Genomic DNA, 20,456 nt, shown 5'->3' on the forward strand with positions numbered 1-20,456 from the left:
TTAAGTATGTTTTATATTGGGCAATTTACTTCCATAGTGATACCCCCTCAGAAACCCAAGGAAGGATCGCTATAAGTCAGATCCAACTCCATGGCAGTGAGTTTTTTGAGTTATGTTTTATGTTAAGTATGAAATAGATCCAACCAAAATGATTCAAAGTCAGCTGAGCAATATAGTTTTTTTCTAGCAATTGGAAGATTATTGTTTTAAGATATAACTTAAAGTTTCAAACATGTATTACTTATTATTGACAAAGGGACTAAAAAACATAGGGAACTGAGTTTGAAATTTTATAATTATAATTTTTGATAGCTATAAACCAAAAAAAAAAAAAAAAAACCCAAACTCACTGCCATCAAGTTGGATCCAATTCATAGTGACCCCTCCTTGAGTTTACAAGGTGGTATCACTACGGAAGTAGATTGCCCAATCTTCCTTCAGAGGAGTGGCTGGTGGGTTTGAACCACTAGCCTTCTGGCAAGGAGTAATGTCTTTAACATTGCCTTGCCAAATGGCCATTCATTCCATGCCTCCTCCTACCTTTGTGGGGATTTTCCAAATCTGGTTTGTTCTATTTTACTGTAATTTCAGAGCAGTCAGAAATGCCTCTTTTATATAGTTTAATCATATTGTTATATTCTACAATGTCAAATCATCACCTTGAAAAAAAATAAGGGCATGACACACACTTTTTGTGCAGTATTGCTATGAAGCAATTCAAATTCCAGTACATAAATGCAAATATTTTTCCTGTAACAAAATTTAAAATTGTTCAACCATTTGTCTTATATGTTCAGAATTTTTTCTTTGACACAATGTAATTTAAATCCTTTTCAGTAATGAAACATACAGCTAATTATTACTAAATTTGTTATTATTTTTGGTATTTATAAATGTTAAGAGTTCATTTTTTTTTTTCTTTCTAGGAGCGCCTGCCCTGACTGGGACTGGAACAATCAATGTCATAATAGATGATGTCAATGACAATGTCCCCACTTTTGCCAGCAAAATGTATTTCACAACAATTCCTGAAGACGCCCCAACTGGAACAGATGTTTTGCTGGTAAATGCCTCAGATGCTGATGCCTCAACAAATGCAGTTATCAGGTCAGTACATTTTCATTTGCAAGGGATGATTATTTTTTGTTGAAACAGTAAGTAGTCTTTGGACAACATGAATATAATAGTGAACACTGCTGGAACAGGTATAATAATAAAATTGACCTTATAGAGTTATTATGAGAATAATGATAATAATAATAATAAAGTGAACTACTTAGAATAATACCTAGAATAAAATACTCAATACCAGAAAAGCCTTGTTGCTCTAATCCATGCAAAGCACTTAGTACTTTAGATAGATTCTTTCCTTCAGGTTGACTCTAACTCATGGAAACCTTATGTGCAACTTACCAAAACATTGTGCAGTCCTGTGTCATTCTCACAATCTCTGCCATGTTTAAGTCCATCTTGCACACGTTGTACCAGTGCATCTCATTGAGTGTCCCTCATCTTCCCTGTCATCTCCTTCACCCACCTAACATGATATTTTCCAGCACTTGATCTCTCCTGATGATGTGTCAAAGGTAAGAGAGTTTGAAAATGTCCTTTCATGAAAATGGCAGTAAAGTTTTAATTGGCTAATACCTAGTAGTAGATCAATAAGCTTTTTTTTCCTATCTGTTGTTTGGCTGAAAGTTGAGCTATGGGAGTGAGTACCATTCCAGGTTTGAAAAGTCTCCAAGGGCCAAAGTCTTGGGGGTTCCACCAGTCTCTATCAGACCAGTAAGTCTGGAATTTTTATTATTTTGAGTCTTGCTCCACATTTTCTCCCGCTCTATCCAGGACCCCTGTTGTGATCACTTTCAGATTGATCAGGAGTGGTAGCCAGGCACCCTCTAGTTCTTTTGCTCTCATTGTCATGGAAGCTGGAGTTTGAGTGGCCCAGTAGTCCTTTGGACTAATTGTTTCCTTATGCTTTTGATTTTTTTCTTTGTTCTGGATAAGGAGAGACAAACAGTTGCATCTTAGATGGCCATTCAAAGGCTTTTAAGGCCTCTATCTCTATCACCAAAGTAGGATGTAGAACATTGTCTTTGTGCACTATATTATGTCAATTTACATGATGTCACCTAGACTATGGTCTTAAGCCCCCAGGCCTAGTGACTCATTCTCTCAGTGTTTGTTTTTGGCTAAGAAGTTTTCGTAACAGTATGTTGTACTATATTCATATATAACACATATACGTACATATGTAGAAATATCATCTTTCAAACCTACATAAGAAAGTAAGGTTTAGAAAGGTTATGAAATGTTCTGAATTTAAGTGCCAATAATTAGTGGAGTCCCTGGATAGAGCAAACAATTAAAAGCTTGACTACTAACCAAAGGCGACCCTTCCTTGGGTTTCCAAGGCACATCGCTATGGAAGAAGATTGCCCAACCTTCCTTCTGAGGAGTAGCTGGTATGTTTGAACCGCCAGCCTTCTGGGTAGCAGTCAAATGCCTTAGGCACTACACCACCAGAGCTCTCAATTAGTGGAGTCCCTGGATAGAGCTTGACTATTAACCAAAATGTTGGCAGTTCAGATATATTCAGATACACCTGAGAAGAAAGATCTGGTGATGTTTCTGAAATATCATAGCCTTGAAAACCCTGTGAAATGAAGTTCTGTTCTACAGAGATGAGGTTACCATTTGTTGGAATTGACTCAACAGCACCTTTTTTTTTTTTTTTTTCCTTAATTAATGAGGTCAGAATTCACAGGTATGTGAACTGGTGAACTGCATTCTAAAACTTATTATCTTAACAATGAATAACTTATTGCATCCCAACTGAATACAGCACAGTGCCTTATGGTCCTAGTGCATCTCAGGGAGAGACAAAAAAAGAAAGGTTATAAAAGTCAAACAAAGATATGTTAGCTTTACAGCTGCAGCAAACTTTGAATCAGATTTCTGCTAAAAATCATCTCAGCTTATGCTAGTAAATTGAAACAGTAATTTTGTATCCTAAAATCAAAACATAAATCAACATATTTATTAATTAACATTGAAATCCAAAACCCAGACCACCCCACTGCCATCAAGTTGATTACAACTCATAGCAACCCTATTAGACAGAGTAGAACAGTCCCATAGTGTTTCCAAGGCTGTAAAACTTAATGGAAGCAGAATGCTTCATTGTTTTCCCATGGAGAGGATGCTGGGTTTGAACCTCTGACCTTTTGCTTAGCAGCCTAATGCTTTAATCGCTATGGTACCAGGCCTCTTAACATTGAAATAAATCAACATAAATCAATTTTACATAGACACACCTTGATGAAGTTATTTTGGCTTTAGCCACCAGATATAACATTTAGTGTCTTCAAAGCATGCTCTTGGGCTGTTTTTCCTTCTTTATACTGTTGGAAACGGGAAAAGTGCATGAAGGAGTCACAAACACAGAAGCTTGGACTATAGCTTTACTTTTTATGGATTGTAGTTGTTAGGTCCCATCTGTCTATGTACAGCAGAATGAACACTTCCTAGTCCTATGCCATCCTCACAATCATTACTAGGCTTGAGCCCATCATTGCAGCGATTGTGTCAATCCATCTCACTGAGACACTTCCCCCTTTTTGCTGGCCCTCTACTTTATCAATCATGATATACTTCTCCAGTGACTGGTCCCTTCTGAAAACATGACTAAAATAGGTATGATGAAGTTACATCTTAGAAGTTCATTCTTTTTTTTTTTTTTTTATTAGGATTTGGGTGAAGATTTACAGAGTAAATTCACTTTTCATACAGCAGTTCACATATACTTTGTCTCATGTCATTGACCAAAATTTACAATGCAGCAGCTCCCCTCCCACTTCCTCCCCATAGTTACCTCCTCCCAGTGTCCATCCCTTCATACTCTTCTGCACCCTGAGCTATCTCCCTGTGCATAAGCAGCCCTTCCTTCTCCCACGATTGTTCTCTCCAGGGCGTGTGTCTACTTGAGGTAAATGTTTAACTCACATGCCTGTAGTTTGTTTGGCTGGAAACCACAGTTGTGGGTTCAATTCCAGACCTGAAGGGCAGCTAGGGGCCATAGTCTCAGTGGTTACACCAGGCTCCATTGGACCAGCAAACCTGGTCCCCACCTTCTTTTTTTTTTTGCCTCCAAATGATTTTGAGTTTTGTACCACATTGTTCTCCCTCTTTATGCAGGATCTCCTACATCCCTTCCAAGTGGATGGCAGTGGTAGCTGGGCACCATCTAGTTCTTCTGGTCTCATAGTTGTATAGGTTGCAGATCGGATGGTGTACCAGTCGCTAGGACTGATTGTTTCCATTAATTTTGGTTTTCTTCTTTCTTCTTGACGAGGAGAGACCCGTTGTTGCATCTAGATGGCAGCTTCCTAGCTTTTAAGGTCCCAGTCACTACTCGCCAAAGTAGTAGGTGGAACAATGTTTTGTATAGTATGTTATGCCAATTGAGTTTGATGTCCCCTGCGACTATGGTCCCAAGCCCGCAGGATCAACTACTCGGTCCCTCTGGGTAGCTGGGTGTGACCAAGTAATGACCATAACCTTGCCCCTTGTCAGCTCTACTATACACCTGGGAATTCTGATCATTCACATGAACTTATAGGCCCATTGTCTGCCAACCCTATATATGATCTTGGATACACTCTCCATTTAGACATACCTAATTGTTTAGCTTGTTCACCCATCTATCCGTTCATTCTTACTTCTAAGGAGCATTCTGGCCACACCTCTTCCAAGACCCTTTTGTTTGTTCTTCGGGAAGTCCATAATATTTTCAGTATGTTTTGCCAACACCACAATTCAATAGCATCAACTCTTCTTTGGTCTTCCTTATTCATTGTCCAGCTTTCACATGCATACAAGACAATTGAAAATACCATGGCTTGGGTTAGGTGCACCTTAGTCTTCAAAGTAAAGTGACATCTATTTTGCTCCTTAACACTTTTGCAGCAGATTTGTCTAGTATAATACAATGCCTGATTTCTTCACTACTGCTTCCATTGGTTTTGATTGCGGATCCAAGTAAAACAAAATCCCTGAAAACCTCAATCTTTTATCCATTTATTGTGATGTTGCTTATTGGTCTAGTTGTGAGGACTTTTGTTTACATAGATTTCTTCCAGTCAGTGGACCAGGTAGCTCTTTTACAAATTTCTTGGCATAAATGAGTAAGTGCTTCCAGTGCTGCATCCATTTGTTGAAACATCTCAGTGGTATTCCACAGCTTCCTGGACCCTTGTTAAATTTGCCAATCCTTTAGTGCAGTGTGGTTCTTTATCTCATGGTACCTCCTGAAATGGTTGCACATTGACTAGTTTTTTTTGGTTCAGTAACTCTGTATATTCCTTCCATCTTCTTTTGATGCTTCTTGTATCATTCAATTTTTTTTTTTCATAGAATCATTCATTATTGCAATTCGATGCTTGATTTTTTTTCTTCAGTTCTTTCAGCTTGAGAAATGCCAAGCGAGTTCTTCTCTTTTTTGTTTTTCTAACTCTCAATCTTTGCACATTTCATTATATTACTTAACTTTGTGTTCTTGAGCTGCCCTTTATCTTCTATTCAGATCTTTTATTTCATCTTTTCTTCTATTTGCTTTAGCTACTTTCCATTCAAGAGCAAGTTTCAGTGTTTTCTCTGACATCCATTTTGGTCCTTTCTTCCTGTGCCATCTTTTTAATGACTTTTTACTTTCTACATGTATGATGTTCTTGATGTCATCCCACCACTCATCTGGTCTTCAGTCATTGGAGTTCAATGTATCAAATCTATTCTTTAGAAGGTTTCTAAATTCAGGTGTGATATAATCAATTTCATATTTTGGCTCCTGTGAACTTGTTTAAATTTTCTTCAGCTTCAATTTGAACTGCATATGAGCAGTTGATGGTCTGTTCCACAGTTAGTTCTTGGCCTTGTTTGGGCTGAAGATACTGAGCTTCATTTCCTCTTTCCACAGATATAGTTGATCTGATTCCTGTGCACTCCATCTGGAAAGGTCCATGTGCATAGGTGACATTTCTGTTGTTGAAGAAAGGTATTTGCAACGAAAAATCATTTTTCTTGCAAAATTTCATCATTTCTATGATCAAGGCCATATTTTCCAACTACCAAAGCTGCTGCTGCTTCTTCTTTTAAAGATATTGCCTGCTATTTTGTGCACGTGCCCCATTTATATTCAGATTTTTCATATATTAAAATTAGAAAATGAAATCAAAGTGTTAGGATTGTTCTGAGTCTTAAGTGAGACCATATGTAATATGTCTAGTAGAGTTTTTGGTACAGACTAAGATTTCAGTAAGATAATGGAAACATTTAAAGAATAGCATAAATGTTTTAAAGTTAATAAAATAACAGAATATGTAACCTTATGACATTAAGAATCTTAAGAGAAATTAATGTTGGTCAAGGAGGCAGGTGAGATTTCTAGGCAAGGTATGAGAGTTGTCTGAGCCTCAAATAAGAAAATCTGAATGTATTATCTTGGCAGTCTATCCATTTATAGAGCTATGCTTTATTATTAATAAATAATTAAAACTATGCTTATTATTATTATTATTATTTTAATTTACAAAGATAATTTTATATGAAACTACTGTTACAGAATATCTCATATTTGAAATACACTTTTATACATGTTGTTGTTGTTAAGTGCCGTTGAGTTGTCTCCAACTCACAGCGACACTATGCACAGCAGAATGAAACACTACCCAGTCTTGTGCCAGTTTCACGATCTTTGCTATCTATCTATATGAGCCTATCGTTGTAGCCACTGTGTCTATCCATCTCGTTCAGGGCTTTTCCCTTCTTCATTGACACTCCACTTTACAAAGCATGATATCCAGGGAATGGTTCCTTTTGACAACATGACCAAAGTAGGTGAGGTGAAGTCTGGGCATTCTCACTTCCAAGAAGCATTCTGCCTGCACTTCTTCAGAACTACAGATTTGTTAGTCTCTTTAGCAGACTATGGTACTCTTAGAATTCTTCTCCAACACCACAACTTTTCTTAGGTCTCAATATATGTTAGAATCTAGTAAAGTCAAGAAAATAAACACACACTGAAAAATATGACATCATAGTCTTTGACTTAAAAAATATATTAAATACAGTACATTATTTTTCAATAGATAATAATATGGGCCATGGCAAGTACAATAGAATAAGATTAAAAAAATAAGAATTTGAAGGTGACACATCCTTTGTGGATTATTTATTTGAATCTGGAGTGGAACTAGTATCTTTGGTTTTTCAACCCTTCCTCTTCTTAATACAGAATGATCCTGTCAGGTGAAAAACATCAAATTCAAATTTGCAAAAGCATTTTTTTCTTCTTTCTTATTTTATTTTAGGTTTTGAGCATTAAAGGTAACAAATATTTGATTGGTTCCTGCTCTTTGTGCCCTAATGCTCTCAGATAGTTTATAGTAGTGTGAATTACTTTTATTCCTCTGTTAGTCACAGCAACAAGATCACCCAAAATGAAATCACACAATTCCTATAATCCAGGTGCCTATAGACTTTCTCAGAGAGGAAACTCATCAGATTATCTCGTTGTTATTTTTATGTGCCATCCAGTCGGACCCGACTCATAGAGACACCTCCCTGGGTTTCTGAGGCAGTATCACTACAGAAGTAGATTGCCCCATCTTCCTTCCGAGGAGTGGCTGGTGGGTTGGAACCGCCAGCCTTCTGGTTAGCTGTCAAATGCCTTAGGCACTACTCCACAAGGGTCCTAAAGTTTGAACCTTAAAAGTTTATTTATAGACTTCCAATATTTTTATTTTATGGACACAGTAGATCTCTTCTACTGTTAAAGGTATTGATTGTATTTTATCAGAAGAGTCATTTCTGGTCCAGGGCACATATGCAGTGGTATTTTCATTAACTACTGAAACTAGCATGTAGGTTTGCCAAAAATGTTAAAAATCTGAGCAATATCAAGTACTCTATCAATATTGTAGTCATTTCTCAACCAAATCCCCTTCTAGAATTTTCCTATTTTGCTGTATTTTATATGTGTGCAATTCTCTTTAAATGTTAGCTCCCTGACACTTCACTGTTGTACTAAAATGGGATAAAAATGCTGAAATGTTTGTTTCAAACTGTGAGCATAGAAGCCAAGTAGTTTCCATTGGCTGTATGTAGGTTTTTTTTTTTTTTTTTCCCTGTTTTTTCTATTAGACACATGCTGTTGCTATGTTTTTATGGAAGCAAACCAAGCTATAAAAACATGTACTTAATTCCAACAAGGGTTTCTCTTTGTTGGTACAAAGAACAAACCTTTTGAAGAAATCTATATCCCTTCAAATTTTAACATTTATGAACCACAGCCAATTTGTGAACCTTCAAGTTTAGCTTCTTTTTTCCTAACTGATCTCTGGGACCCACCTCAGTCACAAAATCAGTAAAATACACAGCTAGTGTTAAAATTTATTCTTCACCAAGAAGAGAGAAACTAGTCTTACTGGAGACTCCTGCCTGTAGACCAGTCTGGTTAACATCAAAATATCCATGGAGATGTAATACCTCTCCTGACAACAAGAAAGCAACATACCCATATGAGGAATGACAAATGAGAGAATTAGTTACTAAAAATGTCGTTGTATAAATAATCAGTTCTTTAGTGGTTCTGGATAGTTAATGTATGTCAAATACAGTGTTTTGTCTTTGGAGAAGGAGATCTCCAACTACTCTCCACTGGTATATTATGGTGTATACTAGAAAAATAATTTAGATTCATTTGATAAATGTTCATTTGTGATCCTGGCTACTAACCACAATATTAGAGAAAGGCTCTGATTTATGTTCTAAGACTAATTTATTTAAAACAAAATCTTATTCTGAGTTTACTTCAGGGTTATACATGATTTGAGAAACTCAAACATCTTGATAGGACCTGCAAAAGGTCATTAGATGTGTCAAATAAAGATTTTCAATGTGTTGCTTATGTTATATTAGAAATATTTATCTTCTAGCCATATTCTTTGTCTTGTAATTTTAGTTGTAATGGTTTTTTCTTTACTATTTTTGCCTCCATTTAAAAATTACAATACATAGATGTATACAATATTAAAACTATAAGAAATATGTTGTTCTCTCCTCTTTCCTTTAGTTATAGGATAATTGGAGGGAACTCTCAGTTCACCATCAACCCATCCACAGGACAGATCATCACCAGTGCATTGCTAGACAGGGAAACAAAAGAGAATTATACATTAGTAGTGGTCTCCAGTGATGCAGGATCCCCAGAACCTCTTTCCAGTTCTGCCAATGTGCTCGTCACTGTGACTGATGTCAATGATAACCCACCACGATTTCAACATCACCCTTACGTCACACACATTCCATCTTCTACTCCTCCAGGTAATCAAACTAGCTCTGAAGCTACATGGACAACGACAAATTATACATTGAGCATTGTCTATGGATACATATATGTAGTTTTTACATATTTATCTCTAATATAGCATAAACTTGCAAATTCTGTAAAATCCAGCTTATTTTACCTAATAAAACTGAAGGAACATTGAACTTTGTAAATCAATTGTTTCTTCCCATACCAGTATTTTTTCAGATTTGGTGATCACAACATCTTTCCTAGCAGTCTTTCTTAGCATTCCTGGTATCAGTCATTAAAATAGATATTACTCTATTTATATCACTATCTATAAAATTGATATAGATATAGTGTAGGGAAGGATTATTCTGCCTTAAAATATAATTTGTGTGTAATTTCCATGAGAGGAGAAGCATTTTCTCTTTTATTCATGCCATCTCCCATAACTGGAAAAAATTGTATGACAGATACAAATAATTCTAATATATTTGTATATGGAAAATTTGTATTTTAAGTCATGGATTTAATTTACCTCATTATTCATAGGTAGATATTTAAAAATGTTTAATAAATGAATTATTCTAATTTTTTGAATTCCCATTTTGCTGGATGAAGTTTTTCTTGTTAGTACATTTATAAGTTATTTATAAGCTATTTTTATATTTACAATAGGTATTTATCTTTCTGTACCTCTTTTAAATTTAGTTGGTTGGTTTCATTTGTGTATATGCAAAGAGACGCATACCTTCTTAAAAACTTCTCAAATAATCTACCATTTGCCATTTTGAGATGAATTTTCAAAATGGAAAAAGTACAAATATAGCTCATAATCATTTTAATCTTCTTTATATTAAAATACTTTTTAATTAGAAGGAAAAAAACAAATATATCAAGTATTCTTCCTCTCAGTGATCTTTGATCTATATAACGTGCCAATGTCTAATTGATTCCAATTGAAATTAAAAAATCTGTAAATTCATGTGCCAAGTTTCAATCAAAAGGCAATATCATTATCAAGGTGATAAAATGTAAGGAAGGCTGTTACCTGAAATGATTCTGATTATATCTAGTGTGCTCTAGTGCAATATGGCATTCCCTATGCAATGAAAATGATCATGTTTCAGTATCTGTGCCTCATTAGAGTTCTTGGAACTAATCAGAATCACTAGCCTTTTCTATTTTTTTTTTATGACTTTTCAATTTTTCCATAAAATATTCTGTGGGGCTGGAAGTACAGCTTTGAGAAGGGTTTCTGAACGAATATGTTGAAAACATGTCCTTATGGCAGTTCTTCTGCACATTCTACTACAATCTGTTGCATTGGCATTCATTCCAAGCCCTAACTTTTGGAATGCAAATTTTGTTCATTTTTTCTTAGTTCATACTTCTTATTAGTTTGTAGTTGTTCTAATTTATTTAAATATGTATGTATATATATCCATATACTTGTGATAATATCTCACAGGAAAAGAATTTTACCAAGAAATAGTGAGTATTAAGTACCAATAACAGTTATTACAACAACAAACACATCATTTTGGTTGACATGATTATATATATGGCAATTTATTATCTTTTTTCTTATTGGATAGAAACATAGCTGTTTGCAGAGCTAACATTCTATTTATTTTCTCCTAAGAACAATAATTTGAATGATTAGCCATTTCTCCTCCTTGTGAATTTCTTAAAGGCATACTAACAAATATTAAATTAGTAGACTGTATGTGTTCTTGTGAGAAAAAAGTAGGCCAGTCTTTAAAGATTATGCTTGAGCAGTTTTGAATTGGGAATCTGAGAGAAAATATAGGAGATACTGTTATTCACTGTATTCATCAGAAATTAAAATGATATCAGGCCACAATATATGTATATTAACATATTATTATATTATACAAAATATAATATATGTATTAACCTACTACCAAGTATTTTATTTGTATTCCACGTAATGATGATTCCATACTCTTTTACAGGTGCTTTTGTCTTTGCGGTTACAGTCACAGATGCTGATGTTGGAGCAAATTCTGAGCTACATTACTCTCTTTCGGGCCGAAATTCTGACAAATTTCACATTGACCCACTGAGGGGAGCTATTATGGCAGCTGGACCACTAAATGGAGCTTCAGAAGTGACATTTTCTGTATACGTAAAAGATGGTGGCTCATTTCCAAAGACAGATTCTACAACAGTAACTGTTAGATTTGCAAACAAGGCAGATTTCCCTAAAGTCACAGCCAAAGAAAAAACTTTTATGTTTCCTGAAAACCAGCCGGTAGGCACTCTTGTCATCACCATTACAGGAACCTCTTCGAGAGGAGAACCTTTGTCGTATTACATTGCAAGTGGAAATCTAGGCAATGTGTTCCAAATTGATCAATTAACGGGGGAGGTATCAATCAGTCAACCTTTGGATTATGAAAAGACACAAAAGTATATTGTATGGATAGAGGCCAGAGATGCAGGTTTTCCTCCTTACTCCTCTTACGAAAAACTCGACATAACAGTATTAGATGTCAATGATAATTCCCCAATTTTTAAAGAAGATCCATTTGTATCAGAAATATTGGAAAACCTTTCCCCTCAAAAAATACTTACAGTTTCGGCAATGGACAAGGACAGTGGACAGAATGGACAGTTATATTATGAAATTGTTAATGGCAACAAAGAAAATAGTTTCAGTATTATTCATGCGACTGGTGAAATTAGAAGCATTCGACCTTTAGACAGGGAAAAGGTTTCTCAGTATATACTCACCATAAAGTCTTCTGACAAAGGCTCTCCTTCTCAGAGTACCTCAGTTAAAGTCATCATTAACGTTTTAGATGAAAATGACAATGCGCCTAGGTTTTCTCAAATATTTAGTGCCCATGTTCCTGAAAACTCTCCCTTAGGATATACGGTTACACGTGTCACAACTTCTGATGAAGACATAGGCATAAATGCAATTAGCAGGTATTCTCTAATGGATACCAGTCTTCCATTTACAATTAATCCAAGCACAGGGGATATTGTAATTAGTAGACCTTTAAATAGGGAAGATACAGACCGTTACAGAATCCGAATTTCTGCACATGATTCTGGCTGGACTGTAAGTACAGATGTCACAATATTTGTGACAGATGTCAATGACAATGCTCCGAGATTTAGCAGACCCTCTTATTATTTAGATTGCCCTGAACTTCTTGAGATTGGCTCCAAAGTGACTCAGGTATCTGCAACAGATCCTGATGAGGGATCAAATGGACAAGTATTTTACTTTATAAAATCTCAGTCAGAGTATTTCAGGATTAATGCCACCACAGGCGAGATTTTCAATAAACAGGTCTTAAAATACCAAAATGTCAGTGGATTCAGCAATGTGAATATCAACAGGCATAGTTTTATAGTGACTTCTTCAGATAGAGGCAATCCGTCCTTACTAAGTGAGACAACAGTTACCATTAATACAGTGGACAGTAATGACAATGCACCTCAATTTCTTAGACTTAAATATTTCACTCCTGTCACCAAAAATGTTAAAGTTGGTACAAAGTTAATCAAAGTTACTGCCATAGATGATAAAGATTTTGGGCTGAATTCTGAGGTGGAATATTTCATTTCTAATGAGAATCATTTAGGGAAATTTAAGTTGGAGAATCATACAGGATGGATATCAGTAGCTTCTCCCCTAATTTCTGACTTGAATCAAAACTTTTTGATCACAGTCACTGCAAAAGATAAAGGAAACCCTCCACTTTCATCCCAAACAACTGTTGAAATAACTGTCACTGAGGAAAACTACCATACACCTGAATTCTCTCAAAACCACATGAGTGCTACCATTCCTGAAAGCCATAGCATTGGGGCCATTGTCAGAACTGTTTCTGCAAGAGACAGAGATGCAGCTATGAATGGCTTGATTAGGTACAGCATTTCTTCAGGAAACGAAGAAGGTGTTTTTGCAATCAACTCCTCCACAGGCGTATTGACACTAGCCAAAGCTCTTGATTATGAGCTATGTCAGAAACATGAAATGACTATTAGTGCTACAGATGGAGGATGGGTTGCAAGAACTGGTTACTGCAGTGTGACAGTAAATGTGATTGATGTGAATGACAATACTCCAGTATTCATCCCTGATGAATATTTCCCTACTGTTTTGGAAAATGCCCCAAGTGGAACAACAGTTATCAACTTAAATGCAACAGATGCTGACTCTGGAACCAATGCTGTGATTGCATATACTGTACAGTCATCTGACAGTGACCTCTTTGTCATTGACCCTAACACAGGTGTTATCACCACTCAAGGCTTCCTGGATTTTGAAACCAAGCAGAGCTACCATCTTACTGTGAAAGCCTTTAATGTCCCTGATGAAGAAAGGTGCAGCTTCGCCACTGTTAACATACAATTAAAAGGGACAAATGAATATGTGCCTCGTTTTGTTTCCAAACTTTACTATTTTGAAATCTCAGAAGCAGCTCCTAAAGGTACTATTGTTGGAGAAGTGTTTGCCAGTGACCGTGATTTGGGCAGAGATGGAGAGGTACACTATCTGATTTTTGGTAACAGTAGGAAGAAGGGTTTCCAGATCAATAAGAAGACTGGGCAAATTTATGTTTCTGGACCTCTTGATAGAGAAAGAGAAGAAAGAGTCTCTTTGAAAGTATTGGCTAAGAATTTTGGCAGCATTAGGGGTGCAGATATAGATGAAGTCACTGTGAATATCACTGTACTTGATGCCAATGACCCACCAGTTTTCAGTCTAAACATCTACAACGTTCAGATCAGTGAAGGAGTCCCAACTGGAACTCATGTGACCTTTGTCAGTGCCTTTGACTCAGACTCCATCCCCAGCTGGAGCAGGTTTTCTTATTTCATTGAATCGGGAAATGAAAATGGTGCCTTTTCAATTAATCCACAGACAGGACAGATCACTGTCACTGCAGAATTAGATAGAGAAACTCTACCCATCTACAATCTAACAGTTTTGGCTGTTGATTCAGGGACCCCGTCGGCTACAGGAAGTGCCTCCTTATTAGTCACTCTGGAAGATATAAATGATAATGGGCCTATGTTGACCATCAGTGAAGGAGAAGTCATGGAAAACAAACGTCCCGGAACTCTGGTGATGACCCTTCAGTCCACTGATCCTGATCTCCCTCCAAATCAAGGTCCTTTTACCTATTATTTGCTGAGCACGGGTCCTGCCACCAATTATTTTAGTCTCAACACTGCTGGAGTTCTTAGCACAACCAGAGAGATTGACAGAGAACAGATTGCAGACTTCTATCTGTCTGTGGTTACTAGGGATTCTGGTGTTCCTCAGATGTCTTCAACAGGAACTGTGCATATCACAGTTATAGACCAAAATGACAATCCTTCACAGTCTCGGACAGTGGAGATATTTGTCAATTATTATGGTAACTTGTTTCCTGGTGGGATCTTAGGTTCCGTGAAGCCACAGGATCCAGATGTGTTGGACAATTTTCACTGTTCCTTTACTTCAGGAGTTGCGAGCCTCTTCAGTATTCCAGGGGGAACTTGTGATCTGAATTCCCAGGCAAGGTCTACAGATGGCACCTTTGATCTGACTGTCCTTAGCAATGATGGAGTTCACAGCACAGTCACAAGCAACATTCGGGTTTTCTTTGCAGGATTTTCCAACATTACAGTGGATAACAGCATCCTACTTCGTCTCAGTATCCCAACAGTAAAGGACTTCTTGACTAACCACTACCTTCATTTCTTACGTATTGCCGGTGCACAGTTGACAGGCCTAGGGACTGCTGTACAACTCTATGGTGCATATGAAGAAAACAATAGAACATTTCTTTTGGCAGCTGTGAAGCGAAGTAATAATCAGTATGTGAATCCCAGTGGTGTAGCCACCTTCTTTGAAAGCATCAAAGAAATCCTTCTTCGGCAGAGTGGAGTAAAGGTAGAATCTGTGGATCATGATGCATGTGTTCATGGCCCATGTCAGAATGGAGGGAGCTGTATCAGAAGGTTGGCTGTGAGCCCCATATTAAAGAGCCATGAGAGTCTTCCAGTCATCATTGTGGGAAATGAACCTCTGCAGCCTTTCTTATGCAAATGTCTGCCAGGATATGCTGGTAGCTGGTGTGAAATAGATATAGATGAATGCCTTCCATCCCCTTGCCACAATGGTGGCACCTGTCATAATTTAGTGGGTGGATTTTCATGCAGCTGTCCAGATGGCTTCACTGGTAGGGCCTGTGAGAGAGATATCAATGAGTGCCTGCCCAGTCCTTGCAAGAATGGTGCTATCTGCCAGAATTTTCCAGGAAACTTCAACTGTGTTTGCAAAACTGGCTACACAGGTATGACAATGTTTTATATTTTCCTCTAAGGTTTTGGCCATGGCATGAATAATAGAAAGTAGTGAATTTTATAATTTTTAAATGAATTCCCATAAAAAAAAGAGTATAATCATACCAAACTGTTTTAAGAATTTACTATTGTTCAGACACTATTCTAAGCATTCTATATGCATTTATTTTACTTACTCCTCAAAAGAAATTTATGAGTAAGGAGTACTTACTTTTCCCTTTTTTGAAGACAAGGAAATTGAAGTAGTGAAAAGTTAAGTAAAGTTTCTAAAGTAATCTAGCTAATTTGTCATGGAGCCAGAATTCAAGCTTATCCAGTTAATTCTAGAATCTAAGCTCTTAGCCAATCTGCTAAGTATCTCTTCTGTTACTGGGTGGCATAGAGTTTAGATTAATACTGATCCCATGTGATAGAGCAGAACACCTCATAGGGTTCTCGTTTCTGTAATCTTTAAAAAAGCAGATTACCAGGTCTTTCTCTAGTGTAACCCTTAGGTGGGTTAGAACCACCAACCTTCAGGTTAGTAGCCAAGTGCTTAACCATTCCATCACCAGGTCTCCTTATGTGTCTTTCCCTGGTGCAAGGAGAATAATTGCTTTTTAAAAGAATGTTGGTATATATAAGTTTAAGTTTAAAGGATTTGGTATATATAAAGAATAAAACCTGGACTATTTTATTTCCTAAATAATTTTTAACAATTACTGATTTTAATACTTTCATCATTATTTTTAAAATATTTTTCTTTATCATGATAATTATTGTTGTTGAAACTTGATCAACATTGTGAAGCAAATACAGGAACAGTTGTGTTTTACAATTGAGATAAGAATGGTTTCTTATTTTCTAGTTATTGGGTGGAAAACATAATAGGCTGATTTCTCAAATAAGCCAGGACAAAACTGAACCAACATTTATCTTGGCAATTTAGATATAGCATTAAATATATAGCAGAAAATCTCTTCAATTAATTGTTAACATTCTAGTCAGGCATGATATACATATGTCCACTTCTCTGTCTCATTCATTATCTATCTACTTATCTGCTTCCCTACCTGTCAAACTACTTATCTACTTTCTAGTCACTGGTTGCTACCTCTTCAAATATGAATATGTGGTATACTGTTGATAATTCTGAAGAATGCAAAATTCTCTCCAATAATTTGCATACTATATAATTTTGTATTGCATATGTATTGCATTGGGATATTCTGTAATGCTTATAAAGGAAATTTAAATTCTAGTGAAATTGCTAAAACAAATATAGAATATTTTTTGTGTATATTTTATAAAATTTCATTTAAAAGATATTTTATTAAGCAAGTATATTTGTTTATCATTTACTTTAAATTGTTCTCCTCACCTCTATATGCATTATTTTATGTTTGGAAAGCTAAATGGATTGATGAAGATATAAAGGAAGTTTGACTAAGTCAAAGCACAACATACAAGTTTTGCCTTGTAGCAAAGTAATATCATTGAAATGTAAATAAAGAAAAGGGGTGGTGAACATGATATAATGGAAACAAAACAACGAAAAAACAAACTCAGTGCTGTTGAGTTGATTCTGACTCATAGCGACTCCTCCTTAGGTTTCCAAGGCAGTATCTCTGGAAGTAGATTGCCCAGTTTTCCTTCTGAGCAGTGGCTGGTGGATTTGAACCACCAGCCTTCTGGTTAGTAGCCAAATACCTTAATGGAAAGGATAACAAATTTAATAGTGTCTGATTTAGCTATAGTTTTTGGGAAGCCATTTAACCTAGCTGACTCTCAATTTCCCCATCATTATTCCCCAAATGGGAATAAGCAGTAGCTTCAGTGTCCATCATTCAATAAATTGGAACTCTAATTAGTAGTATTAGAAATTGTAATGGTAGCATAAATTTGTGCTATGGAGGTTTTAAAAAGACAGGAAGCTTTACTAGCACGAGATAACTGTGAGTCCTTAGATGCACAAGATAACAGTTGAATCCTTAGGATCATTAACAATAATAGTGCTATGTATAAGTATGAATTCAGGATTTCTGGAACACTTTCCTCATTCTTTCCCAAACTCACTCATTCACTCACTGCCATTGCGAGTAGAAGTGCCTTATCATGTTTCCAAGGGTGTAAATCTTTACAGAAGCCAACAGCCTCATCCTTCTCCCATGGAGTGGCTGGTGGGCTCTAAGAGCAGACTTTTAGTTAACAACCACTGCTTTAACCACAGAGCCATTGGAGCTCCTTTTTTCCCAAAGCTCCTAAACACCTCCCCCCAAAATTACTTTCTTTACTGAGAGTTCAACAATAAAGATTATTTCTTTGTCCTGTTTTAGTATAACACAATCATTCACAGTTAGAATGAATTTACATTTATTCTGGATATTCTACATAGTTCTAGAATGAAGAAAATATGAATGAATTTCATGGTCAGTGGTAATAGTGAAAATACATGGAAATGAAATAGGGTACCACATGGTGACATAAACGTTGCTTCCTTCATGACTGGGCATAAGATTAACCTTTGTTGTTATGTGCCGTCGAGTCGGCCCCGACTGATAGTGACCCCTCCTTGGGTTTCCGAGGCAGTATCACTACAGAAGTAGGATTGCCCAACCTTCCTTCCAAGGAGTGGCTGGTGGGTTTGAACAGCCAGCCTTCTGGTTAGCAGTCAAGTGCTTTAGCCACTATGCTACCAGAGCTTACTCACATCAATTCTCTCTAGTTTATATCTTTGTTTCAGTTTATTTAAATGCACAGTGCACATTTTTTTCTAAATGTAGTAGTTAATACTTTTAGGAATGTCCTACAGTTTTTCATGAAATAATGTTTCTCAAGTATATATTTAAAGTGCTGCTTAGAGCCTATTATATTGTAGACATTATTTCATTTAGCTTTTGTTCACAACTCTTTAAGGTGGATAGCATTATCATTCCCACCTTAATTACAAGAAAATTGATTCTTAAAGTAATTAAAAATCAATTGTCATCTAGTTAATGCTGACTCATAGCTACCCTATAGGTGAAAGTAGAACTTGTCTCATGGTGTTTCCAAAACTGTAATCTTTGCAGAAGCAGACTGTCTGGTTACCTAGTACTACTCTGACAAGAATGTACCACAAATTGAGATGGCATGAAGAAACAAGAGTTTATTCTCTTACAGTTTGGAGGCTGAAAGTCTGAGTTCAAAGAGCCAGGCTCTAGGGGCTGGTTGAAAGCCCTTCATCTTTGGGCTTCAGCTCTGTCTCCTGCTCCTGGTCCAATGAAGCTTGAGGCTTCTCTTCACTCAGCTGCTGCCTGCTGAGGCTGACAAGCCCAAAGTTGACAAGTAAAAAGGCACAGCCCCAATGTTACCAAATCACACAGCAATCCATTAATTCAAGTCCATTGAAACTCCCAAGGTCTTCAGAGCATGGCAGGCTGCTGAACAATGACTTGGCTACATGCAGTGTTCAAGCGTGCCATAAGCTAGAGACCATTCCCCAAGGCTTCTCCTTATACACAGAAAGCAGACCACATCCCTAAAACAGCTATTCACTGCTCACAGTAGATTGCACTGTGGAGCTGATTACCAATCTCATCATACAGAAATACTGCATCCAACTGCCTAGCCACTCAACCAGGCCCAGCCAAGTTGACACACAAACTTAACTACCACACAAACTGACGTATCTTTTTCCAGTGGAGCAGTGGGTTAGTTTGAACTGCTGACCATAGTGAGACAGCCAAGCACTTAAACACTGAACCACAAAGACTCCTAGAGAGATCAAAAGAGACTAAATAACTTGCCTCAACCTATGTCACAAGAAGTGATCTACTATATTTTTTCACAAATAACAAGTCAACTTAAATAATGTGCACAGCCATAAAATAGGCAGAAATGACAAAATTCTGTATAAATTATACAGTGTATAATTTATACATGTATATATACTATGTATATATACATACTGGGCCTATGTATATATATAAGAATCACCCAGGGATCTATAAGAATCATCTGGTGAGCTTATATACATAGGAATCTCCTGAGGGAGATTCCTGGGGAGCTTGTTAAAATATAGATCTGGTACAGTATAACTGGTGTAGAAATGCAACTTCTCAGAAGGGGTTGATCTGGAATGAACCAGTCTGAAGACCTGGTTTTAGATGTGATATTTGGAGTAATGGCAGGGGCTTATTACCATATGGAGAAGTTTTCCTATGTCCTCAAGTAAGTCCGATATTTCTGGGAAGGTAGAGATTTGCTCATTTATCACCTTCACATTATTTGACAGTAAATAGGGATATTTTTCCAGACATATAAAGCTATACATAGTCTGTGCACAGTAATTTCACCAAGAAACTTGGCACACATAGACTTTTTAAAGAAAGAAAGAGTAGCTCAGAGAACTTCTTTTAAAATCATAGCAATCATATATTAAAATTGTAGATGATCATGTGATCAAGAAACCATAGACTATAAACCAAATTTAGTAAATAAATATGAAATTAATCATTCCATTAGAGAATAATGGCTTATACAAGGAAGGATAAAAGGCCCAATGCTTCTTTTGGGTCTATTTCCAATGGTGGAATTTGACATCTTGCCTTCAATGGGACATTGACTTCTGAAGGTTTTAATAACTAAGCTTTCTAGCAGCTGAAAGCTTCTTACATCTGCAGAGAACAAGCATTTATTCCTACGCTTACTATGAGTATCATCTAATTTTACAGAATCATTAGTAATCTTGTTGAGTTTGTAACTGTTCAAGTTTTAAGTCATAAACTTATTTTTTTTTCCTTTTGCT

The 20,456-nt window shown here is 36.5% G+C and overlaps 1 protein-coding gene across 1 annotated transcript in view; it reads left to right on the plus strand.

Annotated features, from left to right (window-relative positions):
• Window positions 1–20,456, plus strand: part of FAT4 (FAT atypical cadherin 4) — a 231,276-nt gene that overhangs the window by 165,023 nt on the left and 45,797 nt on the right. Inside the window, exons 7-9 of the mRNA XM_007946465.2 lie at window positions 927–1,107; window positions 9,131–9,381; window positions 11,329–15,678. Coding sequence (XP_007944656.1) covers window positions 927–1,107; window positions 9,131–9,381; window positions 11,329–15,678 — 4,782 coding nt within the window. The remainder of the gene's footprint in view (window positions 1–926; window positions 1,108–9,130; window positions 9,382–11,328; window positions 15,679–20,456) is intronic.

Source organism: Orycteropus afer, unplaced genomic scaffold (genome assembly GCF_000298275.1).
Source record: "Orycteropus afer afer isolate SDZICR_OR568_19922 unplaced genomic scaffold, OryAfe1.0 scaffold00162, whole genome shotgun sequence".
Taxonomy (NCBI): domain Eukaryota; kingdom Metazoa; phylum Chordata; class Mammalia; order Tubulidentata; family Orycteropodidae; genus Orycteropus; species Orycteropus afer.